Source organism: Mobula hypostoma, chromosome 20 (assembly GCF_963921235.1).
Source record: "Mobula hypostoma chromosome 20, sMobHyp1.1, whole genome shotgun sequence".
In the NCBI taxonomy this organism is placed as follows: Eukaryota; Metazoa; Chordata; class Chondrichthyes; order Myliobatiformes; family Myliobatidae; genus Mobula; species Mobula hypostoma.
This window is the reverse complement of record NC_086116.1, coordinates 47,084,661-47,102,952: the sequence shown is the minus strand read 5'-3', so window position 1 is coordinate 47,102,952 and position 18,292 is coordinate 47,084,661. Positions and strand designations below refer to the sequence as shown.

The window sequence follows — 18,292 nt, the reverse complement described above, 5'->3', positions numbered from 1 at the left end:
TCCTGTAGTTAGGGTTAAATTGTGATTGTCAGGGGTTGCTGGGCATGCAGCTTGAAGGATTAGAAGGGCCTATTCTTTACTGTCTCTAAATAAATAAAAAATAAAGTGGTTCCTGAAATGTTGAGTGTGTAACTTTAGGCTCCTGTACCACCACCTTGATGGTAGCAGTGAGAAGAGGGCATGTCCTGGGTGATTGGGGTCTTTTAGAGACATCACCTTTTGAAGGTGTCCTTGATGCTTGTGGGGGCTAATGCCCATGATGAGTTTACAACATTCTGTAGTTTTTTCTGATCCTATGTAGTGGCCCCTCCCCTCCATACCAGAAAGTGATACAACCAGTTAAAATGTCTTCCAATCCTACTCCTTTGGGATTATGAATTTTGCTTGTCCTTTACATGTAAAAATACTCCTGTAACTTGTTGGCTTTTAACACCCTGATTCAAGTTGCTGATGCCATTTCAGGTAAACTTCTCCATTTGCTCAAGTTGATAGATGGTGAGCAAATCCTACTCAAAATGATATGTCTCCTAGTCACCAGTTTTGCTAAAATTAGCACGTTTATTTTGCCATTCCGATGGAAACATCAATCTCTTGAAAAGGTTGCTGCAGTCAGAAACGCATCATAATAAAAATGCGATTTAAAATATTTAGTTTATAATATGGTTTCTTATTTATTTGCACTGGCACTGTCTTTAAATGTCAGCTGTTTCAAAAAATTTTGTTTTAATACAAGTCATACTTTTGGCTAGAGTAACAATTCTTTTGAAGATTTATTTACTTTGAGTTATGGTCTGTCATTAAAATAATTTTATGTTAATGTTAAAAAAAGTTGCCATTCTCATACTTGAACAAAGCATGGTCTAGTGCAGAAAAATGCACCAATATAGCATGCTCTAGGCAAACATTAGGTCCTATTGTTTCTTTTTCATTAAGGATGTTTCTGAAATCAATTTTCATTCAAAATATCAACATTTTCTCTTAGGATGATGCTCGCCAGTTGTTTGTCTTGGCTGGTGCTGCAGAAGAAGGTTTTATGACAGTGGAACTTGCAGGCGTAATCAAAAGACTCTGGAAGGATAGTGGTGTTCAGGCATGTTTTAGTAGGTCCAGAGAATATCAACTGAATGACTCTGCTGCATAGTAAGTATGATACACTATGGCAATCCCAGAAAATAGGGAAACACCACTGCTTCAGCACTCTGAAGCAATTTTATACTATCAAATGAATGAGAATTTGTAGTTTAAAAAAAAATGATGTTCCAAATATTTTATTGTAGTTAATGTGGTGCTTCCAAACATTGCAAGCTTTTATATAGCAACTTGCAGCATTTTATCTGGGAAATGTCAGTTGGACGATTCAGGGCTAATCTAAAAAAGACTGATTTCAGTGGAAGTGAATCAGAGCTGTTAAATGGTAGCACATCTAACAATGTCATATTTCTAAATGACATTCAACAACTGGTGTGGAGATGTCCTTAGCAGCTACCAACTCAGGTTTGATGTGAGACTAACTACTTGAATACAGTGGCTTGCAGTTAATTTGGACACATCAGAATCAGTACATTTTGGCCTAATTAAGTGGCTACCCCAATTAGCGGACATTTCATTGAGATAGAAACATAGAAGACTGTCAGCACAATACATGCCCTTTGACCCACAGTGCTGTGCTGAACATGTACTAACTTTAGAAATTATCTAGGGTTACCCATAGCCCTCCTTTTCTATTCTCCATGTACCTATCCAAGAGTCTCTTAAAAGACCCTATTGTGTCTACAGTTTTAAAAATGTATAAAATAGACAAACTGCTGTTTAACTGAATAATAAATTATGTATTTAAATGAAATGCAGTATTATTTAGAACACTGCCAATACTACTGTAGAGCTATAAAACTGTTAGTTCTTAATAGTTATTGACAGAGGAGTTTATCCAGTGTATGCTGCCATGTTCTTTGATTGACCGTAAGTGAACAAAATCAGTGCAGATAATGGACAGTAGTAAGGAGTTAGTTCTTGGGATGAGAAAAGGGGTAAATGCTTTCAAACGTTTTTTTTAATCAACTTAGCCTTAAGGATTTTACTATGAGTTCATGGAAACGTTGAAAAAGATTTGAGAATCACCGTAGTGTTGATCACTTCTTTTGCTTTCAGTTATCTGAATGATTTAGATAGAGTTGCACAAGCAAGTTACATTCCAACTCAGCAAGATGTTTTGAGGACCAGAGTTAAAACAACAGGCATTGTGGAGACTCATTTCACGTTTAAGGACCTGCACTTTAAGTAAGTATTGTAGTTCTTACAATTATTTTTGTTATAATTTAATCTCGTCACTGATCAAAACTTTTGTTTTGAAACTTGAAAATGAGCATAGAAAAGTTTAGCTTGCTATTTCACCAAAATATGGATTGTCCAGTAAATTGAATTGAGCAGTGTGTATTGTAGCTATGTGTGATGATAGTACTTTTGAGTCAACTTAACTTTGAATTCAGAGTAAGATGCGATACAAAAACACTATCATGCAGTTCTAATTTAAAAGGCATTGTTTCTGAGTTTTAAGTTTTCATCATTATCACTTTGGCTATAAGCGTAAATTCTGTAGAACATAATTCAGTTATCTTACTGTAGCATAACTAGACTTTTTTTTTGTTTTGGCAAGAATTTTCTGCAGAAAATTTTGAATCATTTAATCAAGTTGCCAAAAACGTTCAAATAATACAATTGAGAAGTGGCTTGGAAAGGGCTTTGAACAGTATGGTATATTTCATGTCATGATTGTATCCATATGAAACAATTACAGTGAGATTGGGGCACTTTCCATTCTTTGGTCACTATTCAGTTGCTAGCAGTCATTGTTTAAAAAAAATAACACTTCCTATGAAGTTCTAAATGTTGTCAGTCTGAATTGAAATACCAAAGTTTGGATAACCAAACTAACTCGTAGAATTCCCTATAATGCTTCAAATATAAATGCATTCTTAAAGGTGTAGGCTAATGTGTTGATTATTTGTACCTTCATATTTTGAGAACTTGAGGTAGTGAAGAGCCAACCAGCATAGGTAGGTCTGAGATTAGATTTCAGGAAGGAAAGCATTTTTCCTTCCCCAAAGGATGTAAATGAATCCGATAAATCAGATGGTATCAAGGATATTTTCCTTTTTATTTCATTTTTGTTTTCATAATAAATTTTATTTCCCCAGCTACCTATAAGAATTTGAAATTTGTGTCTTTAGATCAGTGAATCAGATCTCTAGCTGTACTGCAAGTCCATTATACTACACTGTGCTGCCACAGTGGTTAAGCAGCACCTGTGTCTGCTACATTCAGGTTGCGTCCTTGTCTGTTATTGATTTGATGGTTTGGGTAGAAAGTACTTTGGTCTGTGATTTTCAGAATTCAGAAGATCTGTCCAAATTTTTTGTAATGTTCTTAATGGTTGAGATGAGGACTGTTTGTATTACAGTTAAGCTTGTGAAGCACATGGCTAGGGTAACTACTGTATCCATAACTGTCCATTATGTACTTATAAAAACATGTCCTTCTCAAGCTTCGTACTTCATCCTCCTGTACCCACCTTCTAGCTTGTCTTCCTTCCCCTCCCTCCATCTTCTTATTCTGGCATTTCCCCCTTTCCTTTCCAGTCCTATGAAAGGTCTTGGCCTGAAACACCGACTGTTTACTCCTTTCCATAGATGCTGCCTGACCTACTGAGTTCCTCCAGCATTTTGTGTGTGTTGCTTTGAATTTTCAGCATCTGCAGGATCTCTTGCCTTTCTCAAGTACACCAACCTTAGTGACCTGAGTTGACAGATTTCTGTGTAGTCTTTTTAAGTTGATTACATCAGATGTTTTTAAATGCAAAATATTCTCTGGTGTTTCCTCCTAGAATGTTTGATGTGGGAGGCCAGAGGTCTGAGCGCAAAAAGTGGATCCACTGCTTTGAAGGAGTAACTGCCATTATATTTTGTGTGGCTCTCAGCGATTATGATCTCGTGCTTGCCGAAGATGAGGAGATGGTAAGTGGATGAATGATGCTCTTTTAAAGCAGGTCCTAAATAGATACATTCTGTGGCCCTTTTTTTTTCCCTAACCCCCTTTCTGTTAATTAATTAAAGGTAGTCATCTTGCATTCTTAGTCACCAAAGGCAAGTAATCTGTTCCTAATGCTGAAGTGGCATTCTTGTATTTGTTAGATTATGAAGACATGCAGTACTCTTTTATTGTTATTTAGTAATACATGCATTAAGAAATGATACAATAGTTCAGATTCAGGGTACAATGCTGTTTGTTGGTGCAACATTGGGGGTAGAATAAGGCTGTTTGCTGAACTAAAATTCTCGTCATTGATGACTGGCATCAGGAATAGTTGGGGAAAACTGCAGTATCTATTTGGATATTGCTATGTACATTTGGCTTGTAGGGTCAAAATATCATTTGCAAAGAGATGGAAGCAGAAGGAGTGGAATCTAAAAATGCATATTATCTGGGAGTAATCATAAGTATTGAATTATTTTGCAACAAATTTGCAGTGAAGAGTTCAGTACCACAGGTCATAGTTGTTTTTTTCTTTAAAGGTAATTAGAACAATTTTAACAAATGACATGTCTACAGAATATTTAAAAATTGAACTATTATTAAAATGTCATTATTTTTCATTAGTCAACTATGTTGATTTTTTTTTGTGTACATATTGGTCTCTGACCCATCACTCTAGTATGTCTTTTGTAAAGCTATCCCTGATGGTGGCATTAACAGCTGCAAATATATGTTAATTTCACAAAAGAAATTGATAGCCTTTCAACTTGGTGAAAAGATTTGCATGGATTGGTCTTTAAAAAATTTATTTTTGTTGGTGTTAGGCACTTGAAGACAAAATATCATGGGATCAATTTCAATAGAAGCAACACGCACAAAATGCTGGAGGAACTCAGCAGGCTTGGCAGCATCTATGAAAACGAGTATAGTCGACATTTCGGGCTGAGACCCTTCAGCAGGACTGGAGGGGAAAAAAAGATGAGTAGAGTTGGGGGGGGGAGGGAGAAACACAAGGAGATAGGTGAACCCATCACCTTGTGTTTGCTCCACCCCCCACCCCCAATCTCTACTCTTCTGTTTTCCTCCAGTCCTGCTGAAGGGTCTCAGTGCGAAATGTGAACTGTGCAGTTTTCCATACACGCTGCCTGGCCTGCTGAGTTGCTCCAGCATTTTGTGTGTGTTGCTTGGATTTCCAGCATCTGCATATTTTCTCTTGTTTGCAGTTTCAGTAGAGAATTGTTGCTAACTTCCATGCTGACACTTCAGTGTTGGACTTGGGGAGTGCTAGATTGTCAGTCTTGATAATTTGGATGTAACGTTAAGCCTACCGAGATGTAAACTTGGAGATATTATCGGAGTAATATTGGTTTGAACATTTAGCAAAAAATTGTTCTTTGAAAAATCCCGGGGAATTTAATATGTCCACAAGTAGTGCAGACAACAGGTTTTAAATAACTGGTCTAGAAGACAACAATTTTGAAAATTCAGCTGTCCAACTGTGATGTATTGAATTGAAGCCAGGTTATTTGTACAGATTGAATCAAATCATAAAATATTATACTAATTCTATTGCACAGAATCGAATGCATGAGAGCATGAAGCTATTTGATAGCATCTGTAACAACAAATGGTTCACAGACACATCTATCATACTGTTTTTGAACAAGAAAGATCTGTTTGAAGAGAAGATAAAGAGGAGTCCTCTTACAATTTGCTTTCCTGAGTATGCAGGTAACACTTCAATATTTGCATGAAAATACCGGACATGACATACTTGATAGGTATCATATTAACCTTTCAAATGTTAAAAATGCTTCTAGTCAGCCTTTTTTAGCTAGCTTTTCACCAGCTCTCAGCAAGGAATTCCATGAGAAAGTGGTCAACAAAAGGATAATGTTAAGTTGAAAAGGTGATGTCTAAGAGCTGGTAATAGTCCAGAAAGCAGCAAAGATTTTAGGATCCAGCCGCAAAAATGCTGAAAGCTCACCAGAAGAGAAAGTTGATTCTGAAAGAAAAGTTGTGTATATGTCACAACAAATGGCAAGAATTTCTGTGGATCTGTCTATAAAAATGTGACATAGTAGGTGTGAAAAACAGCTACTGTGACTTGTTGATAAAGGGAGGATGACAATGGGGAACTAAAGGCCTGTTAGTTTTGCATCTATTATTGACAGGATTGTGGAATCAATAATCAAAGATGAAATAACCAATCATTTAAGAAAGCTGAATATTGCCAAACTTTGTCAACATGAAGTTAAGAAAATTTTTTTTTGACAAGTTTGTTCAAATCCTCAGGAAATGTTGACGGAGGGAGCCTATAGATGAATTTAGGTTTCCAAAAGGCATTTAACAAGGGCCATAAGAGACTGGTGCATATATGAAGAGCCCAGAGTGTTGGAGGAAGAAGGAAAAACGGTCGTCATTGAAAAAATAGGTCCTTTCAGGCTGGAGGGATATTACTAGTGAAGTACCTTAGAAGAAGGATACGAAAACTAGGATGTGAAACTAGGTGATGGGCATGTTTTTATGCAGGTAATGTTATTCTGCAACAGGATATAGATTGAGTGACTGGGAGAATACCTGGAAAATAGAGTTCAATATGGGGATGTGTGAGATCATGCACTTTGGTAAATGGAATCAAAAAGCTAGTTTATATTTACATAGGGAAGGACTACAACTGAGTGAAGTTGAGAGGGATCCAGCTATTTCAGTACATAAATCTTAACTAGTTAAGAGGTAAACTGCATGAAGGCCTCTATTATAATTAAGTGTAATTCACTTGAAGTGTGCACCTCCCTAAAGGAATGACATGTGAGTCTTGTTCTGCTTGGTTGTTAGATACTATTCTTGTACCCATCAGTTTGAATATATAAAGATTTTGTCGTGGTTGTGAGGCTACGTCAAAAAGAATATAGCAGCTTTGGAGGCAGTCCTAAGGAGGCTAATTCTAGGGATGAGCATTCTGTCACAGGAAGCAGTTCTGACACAGTTGACTATGTATTCCTTGGAATTTAAAATGAGGGATGATTCTTTTTGACCACAAAATCGTAACATAGCTTGATAATGTCAAGCTGGAGATATTTTCCTGAGTGGAAGAGTGGCAAACAAGGGAATGTGGCTACAGAACTAGAAGCCACTGTTTTAAAACTAAGATTCATAGCTATTTCTTCTGAGGGTAGTGAATCTTCTCTGTGGTTGCCTAATCTCCAATCCTCCTCTCCCCCATCCCCCCTCCCCACTGTGGGTGGTGGAGTCAGCCCATCAAATTGCTTTACAGTGGAGATAAATATTTGAAAGATTGAGCAATTGATGGTTCTGGGAACTGCCACAGTAGTAGTGTACAGGCCGTTATAGACACAGTCTTACTGAATGGTGAGATAGGGTTGATAGGTCTGGCAGTCTCCTGTTTTTTTTTTGTGTGTGTGTTCAGTGCTGTTTACTTAAAGGGATCAGACGTGATTGTAGTATTCCAGCTATGGCCTTGGAGTTGGGTGGTTGCAAAATTAGCCTGGATTGTGTGGTTTGGGAGGTGGCACTTAATCTGAAGAGGACGTGGTTTGGATGAGGTAATTTGCTGAATGCAATGCAGTATTGTGCTATATAGTAAACTGTCAGAATCCAAGGTGGTGTTGTTGCTATGTAGACTTGAACGTGTCAAAAAAAAACTTTTCAATTACTGGTAACTGAAGAATTGAATTCCTTTGTAAGGTGTTTGGATCTTGGCAAATCCACATTGAACACTGCTTTGACTTCTTGTGTGCACAATTACTTTGTTTATTTTGGCTATCATAGCATGGTTGTTTCGGGATATTGATCAAGCAGAAAGGCCACAGTTCAATGTGGTCTTTAAACCTAATGTATGAGATTATAATCATTGGTCCCTAGTGCTGTGTCTTGTTCTTGTAATTCACTTAAAGATGCACCATCTTAAAGGAATGATGTGTGTTTTTTGTTTTGCTTGGTTGCTAAGTACTTATACCAATCAATTTGGTCCCATGACAAGAATGCCTCAAAAGACTGCTTATTTGGCTTGAAATATAATTTGTGGGCCTTGTATCCATAGAATGGTCTGTATAGTGCAGTTAAGAATATAATAAAGGCTGTTGTGACAGGAAGTGAGCATTTCATAATAGGCTTGGTGTTTTACCATTGCTTTTGTTTACTCTGTTATACAGGATCAAACACATATGAAGAGGCTGCAGCTTACATACAATGTCAGTTTGAAGATCTGAACAAACGAAAGGACACCAAGGAAATTTACACCCACTTTACATGTGCCACAGACACCAAAAATGTGCAGTTTGTGTTTGATGCTGTCACTGATGTCATTATAAAGAATAATTTAAAGGACTGCGGTCTGTTTTAAAGCTGTTGAAGGGATTGGTAAGTTGCCTTTTGTTTTTTCTTTTGATAGGCAAGGTAGCATTTTTCAGCTGGAATGTGGGGGGGGGTGGGGAGCTGTTTGTAAAATGATACATTGGAAAGCCTTTACAGTTGATCTTCTAGTCTTCGTTGGAAATCACCAAGCTTTAGAATTTTACTTTATTCCCACCCATCCCCAAAATCTCTCCATTATCTTATACCACAAATAATTCCTGTAGCTTAATTTTCTTTATTTAATTCTCTTATTGACAACAATTTTTTGAGTAGTTCTTTTAATGTACAAAACTTAATTCAGATTTCATTGTAGTTGAAATCTAGATTGTTTGGGTGGCTGTTCATATACTTCTGCAAAAATCATGGGTAATGTTGTCAATATGAAATCTAATGCTTTTGAAGCTTCCAGTTCAAGATGGCATCAGCTGCGATGTCTATCTAGGTCATCACTCAGACGTGGAATCAATGAGGTGGATCATATTAGGGATTAGGGACAAGGATGAGGGCAAGTTTGGAGTCAGGGTAGCAAATGAAGAGTCAGGCAGGAGCCAGTGGTCAATCTGATTGGAGTGCTCCATGGACAAAGGCCAGAAATCTTGGAGTTGCTCAGCCCTCGTCCTCGTGGGTGTCAGGCCATGAGGGCGAGGGCTGGCAACTCTCTCTCCCCCAGCTTGGCGAGACCCAGGGTTAGAGGTCTGTGCAAGTTCAGAGGTCAAGGCCTGAAGTTCAAAGTCCTGTAAATCAGGGTTGAGGGTCAAAGGTTGAAGACAGAAGTTGGCGGGTCTGAAGGTTGAAACCTGAGAGCCAAAGCCTCTGGGTTGAAATATCTGGAAGTTGGAATCCTGATATCTGAGTGTGGGCCAGGGGCTGGAGGTTAGAGGCTGATGTCTGAGAATCCAGGGCCAAGGATTCCATAGGCAGCCTGTCCTGTAGTCAGATGTCTGTCCACCTTCATGAGTGGGTGGGAGTGTGTGAAAAATGTTTGTTTTTGTTTTTGTTGGTTGTGGTGTTCTGATTAATGTGAACATGCTGGAATGTGTGCCAGCGCTTCTGGGCTGACCCCAACACATCCTTAGGGTGTTGTGTGGGTTGTTAATGCAAGTGATGCATTTCACCGTATGTTTGGTTGTACACATGATAAATAAATCTGAAAACAACAGGAATTCTGCAGATGCTGGAAATTCAAGCAACACACATCAAAGTTGCTGGTGAACACAGCAGGCCAAGCAGCATCTATAGGAAGAGGCGCAGTCGACGTTTCAGGCCGAGACCCTTCGTCAGGACCTAATTAAATAAATCTGAATCTGCTCTTAATGGATAAGAATAACTTTTGAATACAAGTCACTAGTTCAGATTTTTGCATAGGTAATAATGATTTCCTTGTTAGATAAGTATTCAGTATTGCGGTGGTGACTTCCAATTTCTCAAAATATGTCACTAAATAAAATGTGTATTTGGCTGTACTGGTGATGTAAATATAAGCCTTTTTCAGTTTGGAAATGCAATTATTAAAATTGAATGTAATGCTATATCACAAATGTTTCTAAAAAAAAGTGTGGAGAGCTTTGTTTTAAATGGAGGGTTTTATTTTATTACAGATTGAAAATAACTTCAGTTCAAACTGTCTGCTTCTGGATTAAAGTTAAGGGAAGACATACTGATTGGAGGACCAGTACTGTACAATTTGCCAGTTGTAACAGCTTTATTTATGTTTGTCTTGTATATTTTATAAGTAATTAGAATAGTATACTTTGAGTATTTTGTCCAATTTGTTTGCCTGTAACTGTAGCATTGTTTATTGTAAGATGTTTTACAAGTTTATTTTCTGAAGACCTTCAAATCTTAGAATTGTATCTCTAAGAGGAGGAAAATTTGTACTTTGGCTTACTCAAGACAATAAGAGCACATTTCCTTTCTAGCTTTGGTTAGTTCTGCATGCCTTGTTAATTGTGCAGGGTACTATGCTTGGCAGAATGTAGCATGAATGTATCAAGCTAACAAGTTTCTTGTGATCATCACCTTTATTTGCTTCCACACCATGATTGGGAGCATAATTCTATGTTCTGCTCCATTTAAGAAGGGTTTTAATCAGTTCTCTGCTGCTGACAGCAGAGTACTAACCATTGTTGTTCTACATTGCCTTAAAGGTAATGCCAATATTTTATACACTTTTAACTGATCAAAATAAGCATTTTTGTATTCAAGACTTAACGTTTGTACATGTATCCTTTGGAACGATTCATTGAGTATTTGGGAGAGTAGAAAGACCAAACGTATCACTTAATAAAATTGCAGTCACTCTGGCAGTGTCTATTAAATTTGAGAAGATGCGCTCCACCAAAAAGATGTCCACTCCACTTACAGAAAGGATGACATTTTACAACATAGAATTCTGATCAATAGGACCAGAGATAAAGGTACTTTTGAGTTTACATTTACAGAAGTACATTTTTTAAGCTGTAACTCTCACATTTGAGGTCAAGTTGGAAGTCTGTTTCAAATATTTTCTGCTGTACAGTCTACCAGCTCCTCCACTATCTGCTGCATTACTTACTTTATCCTTGTGCAGGTGATGAATTTTGCTGCTTAAGTGCTTAACTTAAGATTGTCTTGAATCTGTTCTTTTTACTACCATAATATGGAAGTATGTAAAATGTATTCATGAAATCTTGGCAAAAGCTGTCATTTAGTAAATTTTGTAGATACTTTACATTTTTTTTAGTGCTGGTGTCTGGATGATTTTTGTCTAAACTAGTGTCACCTGTGCATATGTTTGACCAATTTTAGCATTTAATTCTAATTTAAGCTGGGTCAGATATGGTTATGTAAAGCAAAATAAGCATAAAGTGCATGTATTCTTATACTGCAATGTGGGAATGCAGTCATTATCAACATGCTTTTGTACTGTTATAACTGTTGCCTACACCCTAAAGAATATGCAGACTAAAAGCAGGTACCTAAATAAAATTTAACGCCTTTTGGAGCTATTTTGTTGATTTCAGTGACGTAGGCTACAATTGTTGTTAAATGTACTAACTGTACAGATGAATTTATGTAAAATTTATTTTTAGTTTGTTGACCTGCAGGTTAACGTTAAAAGAAAATTTGCTAAAGTCACTGATTTTTAATGTAACAATTTATAAAGTTACCAAACTATTAATCCATGTACGTTGGATCAACAAACGTATGCTTCATTATCCTTGTTGATTTTCTTTGAAATGTATCCTCTTCATCTGTAAGAGGAAGTTAGGACTTGGATAGCTAATAATCAATAAAGAATTATTTACAGTTAGTCCAAATAATTTGTGCCTTGTTGGTGAGCAACTTTTCTATCACCCTGATCTTATTTCATGAACATTTTCTGATATGTGCAGCTTGATCCACAATCTATTGATTACACTCATACAGAAAGAGGCGGAATTTAATTGTGGAACTATCTTGTGTAATTCTTGGAAAAATGTTGGATTTGACAAGATGATTAGAAGCTACTGACTCATATTAGTGATCATTACTACTGCTTTTTTGAACTTGGTCTGTACCATTATGGATGTCAGTAAGAGCTTAAATAAAATTTGAGTTCTGGACTTCTGTCTTATTTTCAATGACCGGTTGCCTCTGTCTTGTCTTTGTATATCACGTTTGTGCAAGTGAATATACAGTATCTCATATCTTTTCCTGAGCACATACATTTCAGACAGCTATGGGGAGTGTATGGGTTACTTTGTCACAAAGACCAAATCTTGTTTTTGCACAGTTTCATTTTGTAAATTTTAAGTCCAATCTGGTGGCTGTTTGCTTATCATTGCTTAATCTGGGTCTTTGTCAAAAATTGATCATTTGGCTTATGTAGTCGTCTATTCTCCACCTGAGAGTAGTTAATCAAATTCCATGTTCCCATATTCTTATAACACCTCGCTGCTTCCAACAGTAATTCCAATTAAGGCCTATAATAACTTAAATAATATGCATGCAAAACACCCTTGCTGCTTTGACTTGTACTTGAATGTTTGCTCTGTTATTCAAAACAAATTATATTTTTCTCTGTTAGCCATTTTGTGGAAAGAGAAATCTACAAAAACATCTTAGTACTGAGGCCAAGCTGAAACATTTGTTACAGTGCCCTGCCTGAAGGGATAAATTGGATGATCCAGTTCAAACTTTTATATCCCCACCGTTATCGAAGTCTCTCTCGTTCACTACATGTATTGAAACAGCTGAGAAGATTGTGTAACCAGAACACATTGCAGCTACATTGCTTGTGCTTGACAAAGAAGCAACTTGTTCCAGTGTTTTGACAACATGGAAAGCTGCCTGGGTAATTTCAATCCATGAAATGGTACAAAGTTAATCTGACTACTCCTCTAACAGCACCATCAAGCTTATTCTAATCTACAAAGCAGGGGTTCCCAACCTGGGGTCCACAGATCCCTTTAGTGGTATTGGTCTTTGGCATAATAAAGGTTGGGAACCCCTGCTATAAAGTGATGGCAGATGTCCCTGAATGTCTCTAGTTGAAGTTGATTACAATTTATTTTAAAAATTAACATTTAAATCAGCTTCAACTAGAGAAATTCAGCTTTCCTTTAATGTTAGAGATAGCATCCAAATCAAATAATATGCCAGCAATGGCTAGCATGTGCTAGGGTGCCAGATGCACAGTGCAGTCCAGCCCCTTAACACAGTAAGTGACAAAATCACTGTGCATTCAATGCTCAGCCCAGGAATGGAATGACCTAGTTGCAAATTGCATTTGATCTCCATTGTTCTGTACCTCACTGTTGCACTGAGTAGATGTAGTGGTTTTGAATGGGTCAATCTCTGCTCTACAGATCATTGCAGTAGCCCTGTGACAATCTTATTGCTCAGTCCCACATCAACATATCTGGAGGTTATTTTTGCCCAGAAACTCAACTTGTGGGCCTGTCACAAATACAATGGTTGACAGAGCAAGTCAGACACTGGCATCCTATAGCAAGAGATATGCTTTCTGTCATCTCATGCCCATTCCATCCATAATGCACGTCGGGTATAGGATGGAATAGAGATGCAAGAGGCTGTAAAATATAGAGTCGAGAGCCAAAAAAAAAAACAAGCTGCTGGAGGTGAAGGAGAAGGGAATTGCCAATATTTCTAGTTGAGATCTTGCATCAGGCCCAGCCACTGCCACGATGATACTTGCTCATGCCTCCAATTTCTGTTGTGGTACGATGGAATAATGTCCATTGGCCTCGTGAGTGGAGCTCCATCAGCACTTAAAGCTAACATCCAGAACAAAGGAAAGTACTTGATTGCCACATGATTCACACTTTTCCTCCTACTAATAATTTCAGTGTAACTGCAGTGCATTTTGTAGAGTGTATACAATGGTTGTCAAACTTGAAGAGCATAGGCAGCAGGCACAAGGGAACACCCATCTGAGTTTCTTTTCCAAGTTGCATCCCTTCCTGACTTAAAAATCTAATGCCGTGTGTCATTGTTTGCTCTAAATTCTGGCCTCTCCACCCAACAATCAACAAAAGAGGGTAGGGAGTACTTAGTCCCCGTTTGAGGGTTAACCTAGGGGCAGCCTGCTAGCATAATGGTTAGCACAACAATTCGCAGTACAGGTGACTTGGGTTCAACTCCTGCTACTGCTTGTAAGGTGTTTGTACATTCTCCGGGTATTCCAGTTTCCTCTGACAGTCCGAAGATGTACTGGTTGGTAGGCTAATTGATTGTTGTAAGTCGTCAGTCCCATGATTAGGCTAGAATTGAATCGGGGGTTGCTTGGCAGCATGGCTCGAAGGTCTGGAAGGCCTTATTCCTTGCAGCATCTGGGGGAGCAAAAGGAAATAACACTGAAGAACATAATTCACCACCCCCATCTGAAGGTCAGATAGGAATGGGCAGTAATACTAGTCTTCCTCAAAAAAGATTCATTATTCTGGCTGTAGGTTTTTTTTTAAAAAAATATCATTCGTAAGATTGCTCAAGGTATTCCTTTAGCTGTGGTTTTACTAGTTTTAAGCAAGCATAAACTTGCACTCTTTCATCTTGTGTAACAACTACAAATCCAACACTGAGAAGCATTTTTTTCATTTGTCACTTGAAAGTACATTTCTTTAAGGTCTTTTTAAAAAAAACCTAATCAGCTATACTGTCCTAGCCCATTTTTTCCACCCACCTTTATAGGCCAGTACTTTTTCGACTTAACTGTGGCAACTGACACTTAATGATTGATTGTTTTATTGTTTGTTTTACCATTTGTTTCTGTCCAACAGCTTTCATTAGAATTTTGGTGACTTCAAGATCAGAGTACTTGATTTTATATCTATAACACATACCTCAGTACATAAAACATTAAAATCTTAAGTTATACTATTGTTTTATTGTGCTCAGGATTGCATCCCTTCCCTGAAATTCATCTTACTACGTTTAATGGGTAACAAATTTCAGTGTGACTTGTTCCCAAATGTGATCTTCCAGTTGTTATATAACTCTATGGTACAATGTCCAAAATAATTGTGACCCAGCCTGGTGTGAAGAAAAGGAGCCAGCTTTAACGTGGGATTAGTGTTGCAACCATCAAGTGAGCAGTAGGCCACTGATGTGTAGTTTCTCAGTTTTTTCCACATTAGCTCATATATCTCAAATGTCACACTAACTACATACCCCACGTGACTTTAAGCACGTTGCCGAGGTTGTACAATGACACCACAAAAGAATTTCAGTATGTATATTGTATATATTTCTCTGACATTAAATGTACCTATTGAAACCAAAGGCTCTTAAGGAGTACAGCTCCCTATTTTTGCAAGGCAATCTCTCAAAACAAGAAAGGGGTAATCCATTATTATGATGATTGAGAAATAAACGTTGGCAGGAGAGACACCTAGAACCCTGCTTTTTAATAGTAATATCCATCTGGCTGATTACATCAACCAGAAAAATCCAAGTTGGTTTAGCATCTCAAATGAACAATAGTACTTCTGATGCACCAACTTATTGTACTGCACCAACTTAGAACTATACTAAAGTTTCAGGTTTAATTTTGGCCTTCAGTCTTTTTCCTAGTAGCATATGTATGCTAATTAATTTACTAAATTTATTGCTCTATCATCTTTAAAATCTTCCTGCCTGCCTCTCCATTAGAAATACCTCATAGTTCATGTTTTAAAGGGCATGTTTGGACTGGCACTTGAGAGTCTTTGATCTTGCATGTATTAAAAGACTTAAGGCTATTCAACTATTGATTCTTCTAATGGAAGATTGTTTCAGTTGCTTAAGATTAAAAACATGGAAGTGTTGTAGTTAAGAAAATCACTCAACAAATGATAAACTTAACTGTGGTAAAATCATACAGTCTTCCTATGCAGTTTATTTCTGTTCCCAAAATTATTGTGATTTGATTGTTTCTCAGTCTACAATAGTTATTTCTAATTTTTTAAGAAGGGATACAGTATGGGATATAGATTGTTACTGGTATCCAAAGGTTTGTTATTGATTGAAATAAAATACAAGTTCCATCAATGCAGATGATGAATTTAAGTTTAAATCTGTAGCTTGTTAAACAAGTTGCATAAGTAATGGAGATCATAAACTTGTATGTTATCAGTAAAAACCCCATCTGGTCTACTAATATCATTTATGAAAGGAAATCTAATCCAGACCCAGGCAAGTAATTTACTCTCAACTGTGATTTGAAAGAGCCCAGCTAACTGTTCAATTCAAATTCCATTTGCAGCCCGTGGGGAAGTTGGTTGGAAATGTCACAGTTGGTGCGTTTGCAGAAAGAGTCCTTGTTTTGTATATTTAAATTTTCGAAGATGCTGGTATTGAGCCAGTATTGCATTCGCTGTTATTGGTCAGAATTCTGAAGGTCTGTTGTGACTTTGGGCACATCCAAAGCTAACATGAAGGGCAAAATTTTGATACTTACATTTACTACTCATGTCAACATGGAACCTAGGTCAGTAGAGCTGCAAGGCAGCATCACTTGTGAAAACAAGAGTTGTCCTTGCCAAATATTTTACACTGGCACCCCTATTTATAAACTTGCAGTGCAACCACAACTCAGTTATGTCAATGATAATCCCTTTCAAGAAGGAGAAATAATGGTATAAACTAACTTATTGCAAGGAGCGACATGGTCACTCTCTTAGTAATATAATTCATAATTTGGTAAAGATACGACCCCTCCACTTTTCACCTTTCACATATTGATTTAAGAAACTTTCCAGGATATAGTTAACAAAATCTGCCCCATCTAAACCCCTTGAAGGTCCCAACTTATATTAGGGAGGTTGAAACTCCCCCATGAGAACAACCCTATTAATTTTACACATTTCCTTAATCTGATTACATAGCTGTGCCTCAATGTCCTGGTGTCTATTGGGTGGTCTGCAGTATTGTGATTGCACTCTTCCTATTCCTGAGTACTAACCAAATGGACTCGGTGCCCGGCCCCTCCATTAAGTCTCCTCTGAGTGCAGCTATGATATTGTCCCTGATTAAGATTCAAGATTCAAAAAACTTTATTGTCATTCTAACCATACATCAGCTCTGCAGGGCAGAATGAGACAGCATTTCCCAGGAACAGTGCAATCATAACATAACAATAAATAGTAAAACACAACAGCCACATGTCAGTTAAAATCAAGTTATAAGTGTCCAGTGCGAGTTAAAAGTGTCCAAAAGCAGAGTCAGGTAGAGCAGCAATTTAGCAGTCTGACTGCCTGTGGGAGGAAGCTGTTTAGTAGCCTTGTGGTTTTAGTTTTGATGCTCCTGTAACATTTGCCTGGTGGCAGAAGAACAAATAGTTCATGGAGAGGGTGTGAGGGGTCTTTAATGATGTACCGTGTCTTCTGGAGGCATCGACTCTGAAAGAGGTCTTGGACAGAAGGTAGGGAGACACCAATAACCTTCTCTGCTCCCCTAACCACCCTCTGCAAGGCTTTTTTATTGACAGCACTGCAGCTGGAGTACCAGGTTGTGATGCAAAAGGTTAGCACACTCAACCACGCCTCTATAGAATGTAGTTAAGATTAGTAGTACAACTTCCCCCCAACTCCTTAGCTCCTCTATCTTTTCTAAAACTTTGAAGACCTGGTACATTAATCACCCATTCCTATCCCTCTCAACCAAGTTTCAGTAATGGCCACAACTTCGTAGTTCCATATACTGATCCAAGCTTTAAGTTCATCAATACTAGCATTAAAATATACACACTTCAAACTATCCAACCCATCGTACCTGTGCTGTACTGTTCTATGTTCTATATGAGATCTGTAGTGTTTTGAAATCCATAGACACATTAAATAGGAGTTTTCCTGCCCGTTGTACTGTATCTTCTTTCACTTCAATGAGCAGATGGTTGCAAGTTGATTATTTGTACTGACTGCATCAAGAGTAAATCATAACAAGGTACCAGTAAAAACCATTTGCCAGCATAAGTTAATGATATTGGACATGCTTTCATTAGGAGCCTTGAAAAGTTTTGGAAGTAGTTGCTGGTATTGATAGCAAGCTGGTGTAGTTTTGTTCACAATGCAGGGTTGTGTAAATCTATAGCTCTGTGAATCCCATTCTCACTTAAAAGTAATTTGCAGTTGAGTAATAGTTATCTGATACATTCACATGGCTGCCTGTTTCATTTTGAACAGAATGGTTGTTACTGTGCTAGCGTTCAAAGACCGAGACAAATGCTGCAATAGTGAAATCAAACCACAGGAGCTAAAGAATTTAAATTCTGAAATAAAATAAGTTTTGAATAAAAAAACTGGGATCCACAAAGCTACAGAATAGTCATAATATTATCAACCAGTGAATTTCAAAATAATGTTAGATGGTGAATTATAATATTGGCAACTGTAAAGTTACCATTATCATTAAGGAATGCAATTTGCTT

The 18,292-nt window shown here is 37.5% G+C and overlaps 1 protein-coding gene across 1 annotated transcript in view; it reads left to right on the top strand.

Moving 5' to 3' along the window:
* The window catches only part of gnai1 (guanine nucleotide binding protein (G protein), alpha inhibiting activity polypeptide 1), a 42,427-nt gene extending 30,427 nt beyond the window's left edge, over window positions 1-12,000 (top strand). The window contains exons 4-9 of the mRNA XM_063072810.1: window positions 983-1,140; window positions 2,149-2,277; window positions 3,881-4,010; window positions 5,607-5,760; window positions 8,205-8,412; window positions 10,005-12,000. Of these exons, the coding sequence (XP_062928880.1) occupies window positions 983-1,140; window positions 2,149-2,277; window positions 3,881-4,010; window positions 5,607-5,760; window positions 8,205-8,395 (762 nt within the window). The 3' untranslated portion in view covers window positions 8,396-8,412; window positions 10,005-12,000. The remainder of the gene's footprint in view (window positions 1-982; window positions 1,141-2,148; window positions 2,278-3,880; window positions 4,011-5,606; window positions 5,761-8,204; window positions 8,413-10,004) is intronic.
* Window positions 12,001-18,292: the final 6,292 nt, after the last annotated feature.